The sequence below is a fragment of the Falco rusticolus genome, chromosome 4 (genome assembly GCF_015220075.1).
Source record: "Falco rusticolus isolate bFalRus1 chromosome 4, bFalRus1.pri, whole genome shotgun sequence".
Classification (NCBI taxonomy): Eukaryota; Metazoa; Chordata; class Aves; order Falconiformes; family Falconidae; genus Falco; species Falco rusticolus.
Window position 1 is genome coordinate 107,268,068 of NC_051190.1, and position 12,618 is coordinate 107,280,685.

Genomic DNA, 12,618 nt, shown 5'->3' on the forward strand with positions numbered 1-12,618 from the left:
ATTTTCACACTAGGTCCACTTCATTCTATTTTGCTGGAAGGATATTTGCCATGTCAGAGTATCAAATGATTCCATAATTGTAAAGTTTATTTGAGACAGCTACTGAAGTCGGTGAAATACCTGATTATATTGTACCACAAAAGATGCTAGTAAGGTTTTTTGGAGCTTAGGATACTGGTTCTCCTGTCAGTTATGAGACATGTTAATAATCTTGTAATTAAAATGCTAGTAATTTTTCAAATGTTCATGAAATATTGAACCCTTGTGTATATGCTTCTTCTGACATACTCGTCTTTCTTCCATTTTATTCCTGTTTTAAACTGGAATTTTACAAATTTCCTTAACGTATTGTAGCTCTTGTACCTTCCTTTGCCCAACTTTTATCTTGAGAAAAATGAAGAGCAGAGCTAAGCACTATTTGTGAAACCACAGGGCATACTGATGATCCAGTTTCCATTGCCAACCTAACGCAGATATGAAAAATGGGAGGACATCATATCAAGTGCGTCTTTTACCTATGGAAATTTAATCTTCAGGTACTTATTTTTCCAGAACCTGAACCAAATTAATCAGTATATAATAGTTTTCAACAGTTGTATTTTCAGCTGGCTTGGTTTTATGAGGGGAGAAGTGTCTGCTTGGGTTTTTTGGTCACACTCCTTTTCTAAGTGTTCCTAGAAGTTTTAGATTCATTGGTGAAGGACTGACAATTGGTGGAGCACAGCCTTGGACTTCAGTTTCTCTTGGTATGCTGTGTGACCTGGGACCAGAACAGGTCTTCTGGGGTGCTAGGTTTGGCAGTAAGGGTCTGTGTGCAGGAAGGACAGGGTAGATCTTTGCTTCAGTTATTGCCTCTCGTTCAGTCTCCTTTCATTCTGCTTCAAGCCAAATTGTTAGGAACCAAGGAACCTGAGGCTTTAGGCAGGCATACACTCATATGGTACATAGTTTTACTTTGATTTGGTTCTCCAAGTCATTCATTTTCAGTGGATTGGCTGTTTGTAAGAAGTTGACAGTTAAAATAGTCTGCCATTGTATTTCATCCTTGCATATCTCTCATTTTCATTATATTAAAGGGGATTACTTATTTAAATATAGCCAGTGCTACCATTGTATCTGTGTAGTGGACTGGTATATATTGAAGAGAGAACTTTGGTTGCAAAACAAGTCTTTAGAAGTATTCTTAATCTAGGATACCGAGAATTTAGAGTGGTGGGAATACAGATGAGGGAGGTGCTGTTTCACCTAAACCCATTTCTAGAAGACCAACAACTGAGATTCTATGTGCTCTATTGTTTACTTTCGCTGTATTTCTTCATTTTCAGCTTTCCTGAAATGCAGTATTTCCAGCAAGAGAATGTGAGGAAGATTCTTACAGATGTTCTGTTCTGCTACGCCAGAGAAAATGAGCAGTTGCTTTATAAACAGGTAATGAAAATACTGTACAGGTGGCATTCATTGACTCAACGTGTTCTGTACAGTTTGACAATAATGTAGTTCTGTTGTATCTGAACTTGTATCATAATGCTAAAGTAATCAAAGAGCTGCTTGTCAGCTGGATAGTAAGAAAAGTAAACTCATTGAATAACATATGCTTTTCCCTCATAACACAGTCCCTCAAATTGTTTTCTGTAATGTTGCTAAGTTGTCTAACTTCAAATTTCTTTATAAACATCTTTTTTTTCAGTGTTGGCTAAGAAAGAAAAAAAAAAAGGCTTTCTCTGCTTAGATAAAGGAAGAAAGCATGCAGCAGGATTAAAAATGGTACTAAATAAAGAAAAAACATAAACAATGGCCTTAGAAATCTAGGCAAAGTTTACTATTTTAAATAATATTTTAAGTTCTTCCTCAAAGTGCTAAAGCTATGCAGTACGTTAGTGAGGAGATCCTTTATCTAACCCTGTAGCATCCCAAGACAGTGCAGCTGACAGATGCCTTTGACTGAAGGATAAGGGTGCTACAAATACCACTTTTACAGTGCTACCTGAAGGAGAGCCTGCTCAAACCACTTTTGAGAAAATGGTAAAGAAAGCCTTAAAGCTATCCTGACTATGCAGCTATATGGGATGAAGGCTGAATTAATTTAACATTTGTTGTGAAGGTTTTGAAGTGAGTATATGCTTGATACTGAATTAATACAACAAGACTAATATGCAGAGCATATTAGTATGTATAGTATAGATGTAAGTATATTTGTATTTGTTTCTTCAGGCTGTTAACTCTAGGGTGAGTAGGGACTGACAAACTCAGGGATACCCTATACGCACGGACAAAGCATAAACTGTATTTTTCATGACAAGAATATTTTTCATGACAAAAATACAGAGGTTCAGTAAACGGGAAGTTTTTTATAAGGCATGGTTTGTGCCCACCCAGTCCTCAAGCCGGGAAACCAGTGGTGTTTCATGAAAAAACTGACACATGCAAGTTGAAGGAACAGTTACTTCTGAAGAACTGTCTTACAGATTATATCAAAATCAAATATATCATTATTGAGCCTATGAAATCTCTATCAGCTGGTTGTTTCTCATGTTTGACAGACTGTGAGCAAGGAATAGGCTTGCATGAGAACAAGAAAGAAATTGAGATTTGTGAGCTGTATTTTGAAGGGCACTGCTAAAGAAAACACTTTTATTCAGCCTCCCCTTTCTAGTGAGTATAGACCAGAGTACTGATGATGGGGAAATGGAAGAACACATTCCAGCTAATTTAGTCTATCATTTATTGAACAAGAAGTATTATTTTACTCTTTGATATGACTTAAAAGGACTTAATTACCCTCTGCTCATATTTAAAATCCTCTTGATTTCTTACCAAGAAATAATACCTTTCTACATAAGGATGGAATATTTAGCCAGATCAAATACATATATATATATATAAAAAAAAAAAAAAAAAAAAAAAGCCCTGCGTTTCATCACAAGCTGTTAAAGCTATTATTTTCTACTAGGTGACACCCCGTTTAACATAGACCATATTGTTAATAGTTATGGGATTTTATTGAATTAATGAGACTGTTATCATGTAGTAGAATGTCTTGCTGAGTTAATTGAAACTGCAGAGATTATATAAATGGTATTAATGAACTTTGACTGCCTGATGCCTCAGCTTTAATAAAGACTGCTTGGTGGGCTAAATGAACATAGGCAGATAAAAGAACAGGTTCAATTTTGCGAGCCTACAGGCTGTTGACAAAGAAAACTTCTTTACCTCTGTTCTCAACTGGTGTGCAGCGGTAGCGCAGTAATTCCAGGAAGGGGTTGCCACAGGACTAAGGGGAGAGGCAAAGTGAAGAAAACAAAATAAATTTGGATCATGAAAAACTGTTGATTTAATCTCTCTCAAATGTGTTCAGTATATCACCCAAGTCTTGTGGTGGTGTGCCAAGTCCACGAAATAGCAAATGATAGTGGTTTTCCTCTCTTGTGGGCATGTGTCACTTAAGAGCTTTTTTTTTTCCTTACCTCATTTTAAAAAGGTAGTTTTATTTGGTTTTGTTTTTTATTAAATTAATGTTCCCGTTAACTTATTAGTAACAATCCTGCTTTTTTGTCCCATGTCCGTCTCTTTTTAGATAACATTTCTTTCATGTCCATCAGTATCCTTCTCTGAATTAGCTAATAAGAAATAAGAGTTTGTGGTGGCAACAGGATATGATTTTTTCTGTCTTTTAGCAAATACCTACGTTGCAGTCAATCTTCCTGTCCTACTGTTTTTATTGGTTCTGGTTTTACCATTGACTGAAGCCCCACTTCCCATAATAATTTCCATTACTTCGAAGTCTAGCATATATTCTTGAACATTATGAAGGTTACCATTAAGTCCTCAATAACAGATCACCTCCAAGCTACTCTCTTCACAGTGACCTCAATAAAAAGCGCAAATTGAACAGTTTGTCATCCATCATGGGACTGGTCCTGTTGTCCTATATGAGAATTCTTCTTTCTCATTTGTATGGCCTCATACAAGAGCTACATTTGCTATTAGAATTTTAACACTTGGCCAATAAATGAAAACTTATACTTTTGTTTGTCAGCATCTGTACAGGACCTAATGTTTCTCTTTCAAAATACTTGGGAAAAGTTATAGTTCCTTGACAATTTGCATACTTATAAATGTAAATAAAATGTATCCGAAGCTTACAACATTTTATTGAAACTATTGCATAGCATCAGCATATAGTCTTATGAGAAGCAATCAATAATGTTTGTTTAATATGCATATATGCATGAAAGTTGTCTTTGTAGTAGGGTTTGTGGGTTTTTTGACCAGCGTGAAGTAACATTTCATGGGATGAGGAAAAGGATATTTCTGTCCCTAGTCAAATGGAGTAGAATGTTGTGAAGCTGTATTACAGATTTTAAAGACAGAAACCTCACTGGGATCTTTGAATTTTTAAATAGCAGCTGTAAATATAAAATCTAAAGAGAATAGTATATTGTACTTGAGAATATGTAAAAATTACTCTTAGCGTTCTTCTGTAAGACTGGTGCCAAAATTCTGGTCCTAGTTATACTGAAAAGAAATAGTGACAATTAAGCTAAATCGCTAGGCTAACTATTGCTTGCTCATGATTTGATTGCCCTTAGAGAAGTCAATATGATTTTGAAACGCATTGATTCACTTTTGATTGTAGAAATGCTGTATTTCTGGTTTTCTTTCTAAACCATAGACTGTATTATGAAATCGATATTTTGTTGTAGCTGGGAAGTGTCATAAAATTATCTGAGCTCTGTCAACTTATTTATTAACACTAAAGAGTTTTAGTAAACTGCAGCATTGAAAAAATATGTGTGTGCATATTACACTGGTAGCTTTTCTTGCCAAGCTAAAAATCTCTAAATGTTTGAAGTACTCTTGTAACTGAAAGATCAGAGGTATTTTTTCGAAATCCTGATATTTCATCATCTGTTTTGTTTTTGTTGTATGTGGACAGCCACATTATGATTCTACTTTATTATAAAGTTGATATATTATGTTGGGAAAATGTATGATGTGCTTTTATCTTCTATAACTAATTCTTATTTTATGTCCTCTTTATTTTTCTTCAGCTTATATGTTTACAGCTTAGGTGGTAGTTTTATTAGATAGTCAAGTTTTTGGCATTTCTATTTATCGTATTTCATGTTAATATATCAGGACAAATAAAAGATTAGACATGGAGCTATTAATTAACCGGGGGCTGTGAGTATGTATGAAAGTACAACCCAGGTTATCTACAGTTTATTTAAATATTTTTGCCATTTATATTTATTGTCTAATCCTGGACCTATCTCCCCATCTCTACTATTGCTTCCCCTCTTGGTATGACCATAAGACTTTCAGAAATCTAAGGCTGTTAATTTGTAGTCTTAACTCATATTATTGGGTTTGGGAATTTTACATCAGCTCCTGAAATCAAGTGGCTATATGGGCTTTAATCTTTTTTTTTTTTTTTTTCCTAACTGAATTTCTGTTTAGCCTTCATCTTCTGAAGTAGTCCCTAAAGGTTCAGAAACAGGAAGAGAAAGAAAACATCCAGACTTCAGGAGTTTTGCTGTCTTTAGCTTTGTCCAGTCAACTCACTGCTATTGCAGCAACTCTACACTTAACGCTGTAACAGTCATCTCAGTCCTGAAGAAAGTAAAATTAAATTTCCTAGGATTTCAGTTGATAGCACACAGAGAAATTTCCAGACCTCTTTTTGTTTTTTCTTCAGTGCTGCTAGGTATTGGAATTTCGTCTTATGAACAGATAAGATTCACTAACATGCCTCCAAGCGCACTCAAAATAGACCATGATCTAGAGAGGGCTTCTACATCTACATCCATGCTTAGTTTAGACAACTTAAGGAAAATCCCCATTATTTCCAATAAAAGTTAAAGCTTTTTAGTAGTTAATGGATCTGCTAGGTACATATGAAGCAGATAAGCTAACTCACTGATACTGAATACTCCTCAAATGCTACATAGAATATCAACTGATATACCAGCAAGGCAGCAGCGTGACTGCACAAGCGTGTAACTCTTCCATTGCTCACATCTGTCCATCACGTAAAGGGCTGGAAAAGCAAGTGGAGAGGCTTCCTAGCTTGGGACTGCAGGCACAGAAGTAGAACAGCTCCTGTCTAAGGACTTGTTATTGGACTTCCAACGGCAACCTGAAATGCCTGTGAGTTTGGTGGGCCATCCCTGGGGCTCTTTCTGCCAACGGGGTAGACAAGATGGTCTTCCTGGCACCCCAGTCTGCCCAGAGCACTCACCTGGAGCTGGCACTGAGGCTCCGCTTGGCGAAGTAGTTGCACCTTTAAAGTGGAGCCCTGCTGGCAGCATGCTCTTTCACCTATAGCCAGAGCAAGACCCAGCAAGGATAGCCGGGGCACCTGGCACCAAACCCTGGCTGCGGTGGGTGTTTGTGGGCCGAGATCGACTTCCCTCCCGTTGAAGTGATCCCTGTGTCTAGAGGCAGCCAGACAGGTCTCAACCCTTCATCCCACATCCCTTCCATCACCAAAGGGCTCCCTCATTTGTTTTGTATGCCTGACCCCTACCCCAGCCTATAGCTTGCACAGTTCCTGCCTGCTTTGCTGGTCCACCACTGGCAGCCCAACCCGCCATAACCAAATTCCCCAGTTATGATAACCACAAATCCTCCTTTTCCCTGATCTAATCTGAGGGAAGGGGCTGAACATCTGCTGAAGATGAGGCTTCATTCTGCAGGCTGTAGTTTTACCTGCCAGCATGTCACTGCTTGCCAACTGCATCGCTTGTTTCTGAAGCAGTTGCTTCTGTTCCTGGTAACAAATTGACAAGCCTCAGGTGAACCACAACAAATAAAGACCTCTTTTTTGTTCCTGGTGAGCTCTGGATGAAAGCATCAATGTCTGGCCTAGGTGGCTGAGCCATGCTTTTAACGCTGGCCCAAGTTCTTGACTATCCACCATTTTTTTCTGTCCCAATTCCTGCATGTTTCTGTGGTTTTTCTGTAACTTAATATAGATTGCATATGTAAGTAATAGTCTGTAGTAGAACAGAACCAGGTCTTCTATGCATTGCATTATGAGTTTATTTGTAATATTGACATAACAATTTTTAAAAAAGGGGGAAAAAAAACTCGTTTTATTTCTCACGTCTGTAGGAATGAAAGTTTCATTTTCTGATTTCCCAAATAGCTGTCTTTGTCTCCTCTGAAGGTTACTGTTACACTTCTATCTATGGTTTTGGAACGTTATCAAATAAAAAATTATTTTAAAATTTGTAATTTTTCCCTATTGCAGATCTTTGTACTGTGGATCATGATTGTCATTATCATAAACAAAATTCATATTTATGAACATAGATTTTGGAGTAAACTGCCAGGTGCAGGGTTGCCTACCATTGCCAGTTTGTTGTCTGTTGTGTTAGAAAAAGGGAGAATAACTTGCTTCTGTATATTACAGAAAAAAACACTTGGATTTAATCAGAATTTAAGATAAAAAACATCGATGATAAAACTGTTCTGTTAAGAATGTAAATGTTCATGGTTTTAGTTACTCTGCACCTAATATTGCTGGCTGCCTGATGCTATGCATTAGGAAGTAGTATGTGACTGGAAAATCTTACTATATTTTTGCTTCCTTTATGTTTAGGGTATGCATGAACTTTTAGCTCCGATTATCTTTATCCTGCATTGTGACCACCAGGCTTTTTCACATGCCAGTGAAGCTGCACAACCAAGGCAAGCATCGTGTTTTATTTGTATAGTATTGAAATTCACTTTAATTTGGCTGGACTAGAACTTAGAGATATGTGTTCCTTAATTCTTTCTTTATAATTGATAAACCGATACAGAAATAGTTGCATCCTCGTGCTTTGATGGGAATGTCCTTATTTCATCTTCTCTGTTATAGCTTCTGAAAGGAGGATTAAAAGTGTAGACATCGACCCCTTCAGAGGTATTAGCTGGCAAAAAAAGGGGAGACAAGAAACCTAAGGACAATCTTAATCAAAAAGCTTACATACCTACCTACCATTTCACCTCATTGTTATTGCCAGAAATGGTTTAGGTTTTGGCATTGCAGAGGGGAGGCAGATTAGAGAGCTACAGTCACAGAACAGACATGTTACCGACTCTTTTTCCTTGTGTCTTAAAAGAGAAAAAAATCAATGTAGACAAATTGTTGTGATTGATATTTCTATCATCACCTGCAGTGTTGTAGCTGCAATCTCTGACTATCCTTTGAGTTGGTAGTAACATTAACGTTCGCTATTGATTCGCCATTTCACTCAAACTGTGTGTGTGTATAATCATACACATATGTATAAAATATTACATCACACATGATTGTGTCAACCAAATTCAGATGCTTCTTTTCTTGCTGTATATGTAAAGCTTTTATTCTTTTTTAAAGAAACTAGTTGCCTTCTTGTATCACCTGTGATATTTGGGTAATTTCTTTTCATTTGTCTTTATGTATTCTCTTTTGGAGTCCGGCAGTGAATAAAAGCCAATTTAATTACATGCACTGTGTAATAAAACCTCTGTTAACACCCTTCAATGTGATTGTCCAAAGGCAGTTAAGAACAAGGACGGAGATTATTTACAAGTGTGTGTTCTTATTCAATGTCTGTCCTTAGATATCCTGAAATTACCTAGAAGATGCTCTTCAGTGCTCGGTAACTTAAAATAACGACGTGTTATGCACAGCATTCTGTTCCATCCCCACTCAAAAAGTAGAGCTAAGCAGCAAAGTAGATGGAAAAGAGGTGCTGTCACTGATTAATTGCTGTTTAAGTACAATAAAAATACAGGCTATTAAAACAAAATAAATTAATGTTTTGATACCGCATGTTTGACCAGTAACCATTTTTTTTTGTTGTTTGGGACAAACAGTGATAGATTGTGCAGCAATCAATTATTCTAGATCAAGCATATTCAAATAATACATTGTGACATTCAGTAATTTGTTATTTGGAATAATTAGATGGTTACTTCATTGTAGTGCAGACAAGGCAGCTAATTTGTTTTTGATCTTTATAAAAAGGAAAGACTTCATTTGTTCAATGGAGTTGCTCTTTTTAATTAAAAAGGCTAGTTTTCTCATTTGCACTTTATATGAAAGTTGGCTTATAAATACATAATAGTACATGCAGAAAGCTGACCAAAAATAAACATTCACATTTGGATTGTTCACTGTTGCCTTTTTCAGTGAGGAAATGAAAGTTCTTTTGAATCCTGAATATCTGGAACATGATGCCTAGTAAGTTTTAACAACTTCCTTTACATTTTATTTGCTCTTATTTGTAATACATTATTTAACACCAAGTTTCTGGGGTTTTCCTTTTCAGTGCAATGTTCACACATCTTATGAAAACAGCAGAACATTGGTTTTCAACTTTTGAACATGACAGTCAGAAGGTAAATACTGTTCTAAGATGCATTTGTTGTATTTCTAAGCAAATTATTTTTCATATGATTGAGGTAATTTGAGGCTAATAAGGCATGTTCTCTTAAACAACTTGGTTAAAGCAGGCTCGACCAAGTTTATATTCTTTAGAGGTTCTTCAGAATTCGGTCATAAGCACCCACGGAAAGTCTTCCAGTTGAGAGTTCCTATGTGTTGCAAGATCACTTGGTAATCAGAAGCCAAATGTGCAAACATAGATTCTCCTATGTGTGAGTGATGCTCTTGAGCTGCAGTCAGAAGAATGCCCGTCATAGGCACATCTACATGCCCCAAACCTGTGTAAATGTGATGTTAAATAAATGCATATAGGCAGTGTTTAACATATTGAGGCTTCAATTGGTTTCAGCTGCTTACAATATAAACAATTTGCTGTGAAACCAAAACTTTAACCAGACTGTTCATCAAAGGTCAGGGTGCATCTTTCCCTGACTTCATCGCTCCATTTTCTTACTTTTTTTCTTCTTGAATTCAGGGTATTCAAACAGAGGGAATGGCTGTGCCCTCACATCGCCTGTGTAGTTATGCAGACACCGCTGTATTTAGTATGTTCCTGCTTTTCATAGAAAAGCTTTTTCTGTGCTCTGAGTTTAGTTCTACAGAACTGTTCTTTGCAGGGACCTTCTAGGCGCCATCTAGTCCTCGCCTGTAACCATTTCTCGTGCATCGCGTGAGAGACAATTCCCTCAGTCCATTGCTCAGTGTTTACTTTGAGCACTTTTTTCCTGTCTCTTTCCCTGTTTAAATTTCTCTCTTTTTTAAAATTCCGAAGAATGATTTGTGTGATGGAGTTTATGTAGAAGGCTCTAGTAAAACACAGCCATATGACAGGTATTGCCAAGACTTTCAATGTATTGTATCCTAAAAGAGTTGTCCTCCAAACTTAGTTCCAGTTTGATTCATTTCAGCATTTTTCACATAGCCCATGGGGTGAGTGTCTAGAGTTACAAAAAAAGTACTAAGAATTTGGTTGGGTTTGGATGTCCACATGTGTGCAAACTGTACTTAGGGAATACTAGGCTGAACGGTGGTGCTGCCTATCTGTTGAAGAAAAAGGTGTTCACTCAAGACTCGCATAAAAGCTTCTATTTTCTTTAAATGTTTAAATGTATCCGTGTATATATTTTATTAGACATGGAGCACGGGCATCTTGGCCTAAGATATCTACAATTATAAATTACTGTTTGGATTTGAGTTTTTACATAATTCTCAGTAACTAAAGATAAAGCATGAGATACAAATTTTATGAAGTTACTACACAGTCACTTTTATTCCAACAACAAAGCTGTGAGGCATGTTTCTCTTGAGTGTAGCTTTTCAGAATTCAGTGTATTCAAATGTATTTGTTCCAATTTCTGTGACAGAGGTGATAAAGTCTGAGGCTGAGTTTTATTCTGGGAAATAACTAGGTCTGCTTACAGATTTGCAGTGCTTGGGTAGAAGGTGAAAGTTTACATTGCCCTTTCTAGTCCTTTCACGGCATAAAAAATTAACAATGCAAAGCGCATGGATTAATATCTAGTTGTTTGTTCTTGTTCTTTGCAAACATGTATAATCTTTAATAATCTTTTCTTGTACGTATGCCTTTTACAATCATGACTTTGAGGGTTAGCTACATAATAAAGTCTGAATCTTCACAAAGGAAGCAATGAAAGCATGTGCTCCGAGAGACATGTTACATTTTATAGCCTCTAACAGTTGGTTCCATTACTCCCAATTGCCATTAGAGGAGCTTCTCCAGCTACTGCATTCCCTAGCGGTTAATGAGAGAAATCTGTCCGTGCTTTATACGTGTGCTATGTCCTAGCCTCTCTTTACTGCTGTAGCATTTGTTTCCTAAATGCATGAATATATAAATGCTATTAGTATCGACTGCCAGCCGTTCCGGTTTGTGTTGTGGTAGGTGATGTTTTGTGGCAGGATTTGGTGACTCTGTTCCTAATACTTGATCTAAATTTTTCAGCCATATTTCACTGGTGTCCACGTTTAAACTGTTCTTAGAAGTTAATCTGATGCTGTCCTATAAACAGCATAGCACATCTCTGAGCCGTCCCTCTTCTTGTCTATTCGTCGTGAACCTCATCCCTTTGGGACTGATCATTTGTATTTTGTGTTAGCAGTAGACAACTAAACCCATGCACTCAAATTATTTCCAAGACGTAGAAGCCCACAAAAAGAAAACGGATGTTTTGTCTCGTGGTGACTTAATAGATAGTGAGTATGGGCAGGGGCACAGTACCATGTTGTCCACTTGGCTTCTGTGCTTTAGGCACAGACACTCAGAGACACTGTGTCACTTCTAGTTAAACATTTTGGCAGCTGATTGTATTAGTTTATTTTAACATCTTTCTGTTTGGGTTGTTTCTTTCACACCAGCGGGTGTGATTTTTTGGAACAATTTCAACTGACTAAATGTATTGTCATTTTCTCAACCAAACTGTGTGAGAGGAGACAAGAGACGTATCATATGCACTCTGGTCATCCACTGTCCCTCTTGGAGGAGTGCACCAATTCAGGAGGCATGGACAGTCACGGCATTGATTATTGATTGCAACTCCTGTCCCCACAGATGCTGTCATGCTTTGAAGATTTCTGTTAATGACGTTTCTGAGATGCTGATGAACTGCATTTTGATGGATACCTTTTACTTACCTCATGCTTTTTTAAATGGCAAGCCAGCACATATTATTTGATGCACTTAGCCATGTTGATGGGCAGCCTGACAGGCAGCAGTGTGTCAGTGCTGCATTATGCCAAGGTGCACAAATGCGGCAAGTGACAAATAACTGGTTTTGGCACTTCTCCGTAAGAGGAAGGTTGCACTAGTTCTGACATTCAGAATATTGTGACACTTGAACCAGTGTCCAACAGTCTGTCTTCTAGTTTTGTAAAGATGGCTTTAAACCCACAGACAACTAATGATGTAAAGGTTAATCTGAGTAACTAGCTCGTCTTCTCGTATTACAAGTTCAAATAAGTAGAAAGATTCTAATGTTGAGATTTCTGTACAAGAATCTATGCCTACAGTCAAGAAAAGCTTAAAAATACAGATCTTTTGAGTCATCAGAGTTATGAGTGCATGCAGTGGTCAAGCTGAAATTAAACTTTACTTGAGTAAATCAGAATAAAGTTCATACCCCAGATGTGTGTCAACTGATGGAACATGCAGTCTAGGAATATGTAGTATTACAAACTTT

The 12,618-nt window shown here is 37.1% G+C and overlaps 1 protein-coding gene across 6 annotated transcripts in view; it reads left to right on the forward strand.

Moving 5' to 3' along the window:
* TBC1D5 (TBC1 domain family member 5) overlaps nt 1–12,618 on the forward strand; it is a 324,955-nt gene that overhangs the window by 185,539 nt on the left and 126,798 nt on the right. For all 6 annotated transcript variants that reach the window (XM_037387032.1, XM_037387031.1, XM_037387034.1 and 3 more), the window contains 4 exons: nt 1,326–1,428; nt 7,607–7,695; nt 9,167–9,217; nt 9,306–9,375. In XM_037387032.1, coding sequence (XP_037242929.1) covers nt 1,326–1,428; nt 7,607–7,695; nt 9,167–9,217; nt 9,306–9,375 — 313 coding nt within the window. The remainder of the gene's footprint in view (nt 1–1,325; nt 1,429–7,606; nt 7,696–9,166; nt 9,218–9,305; nt 9,376–12,618) is intronic.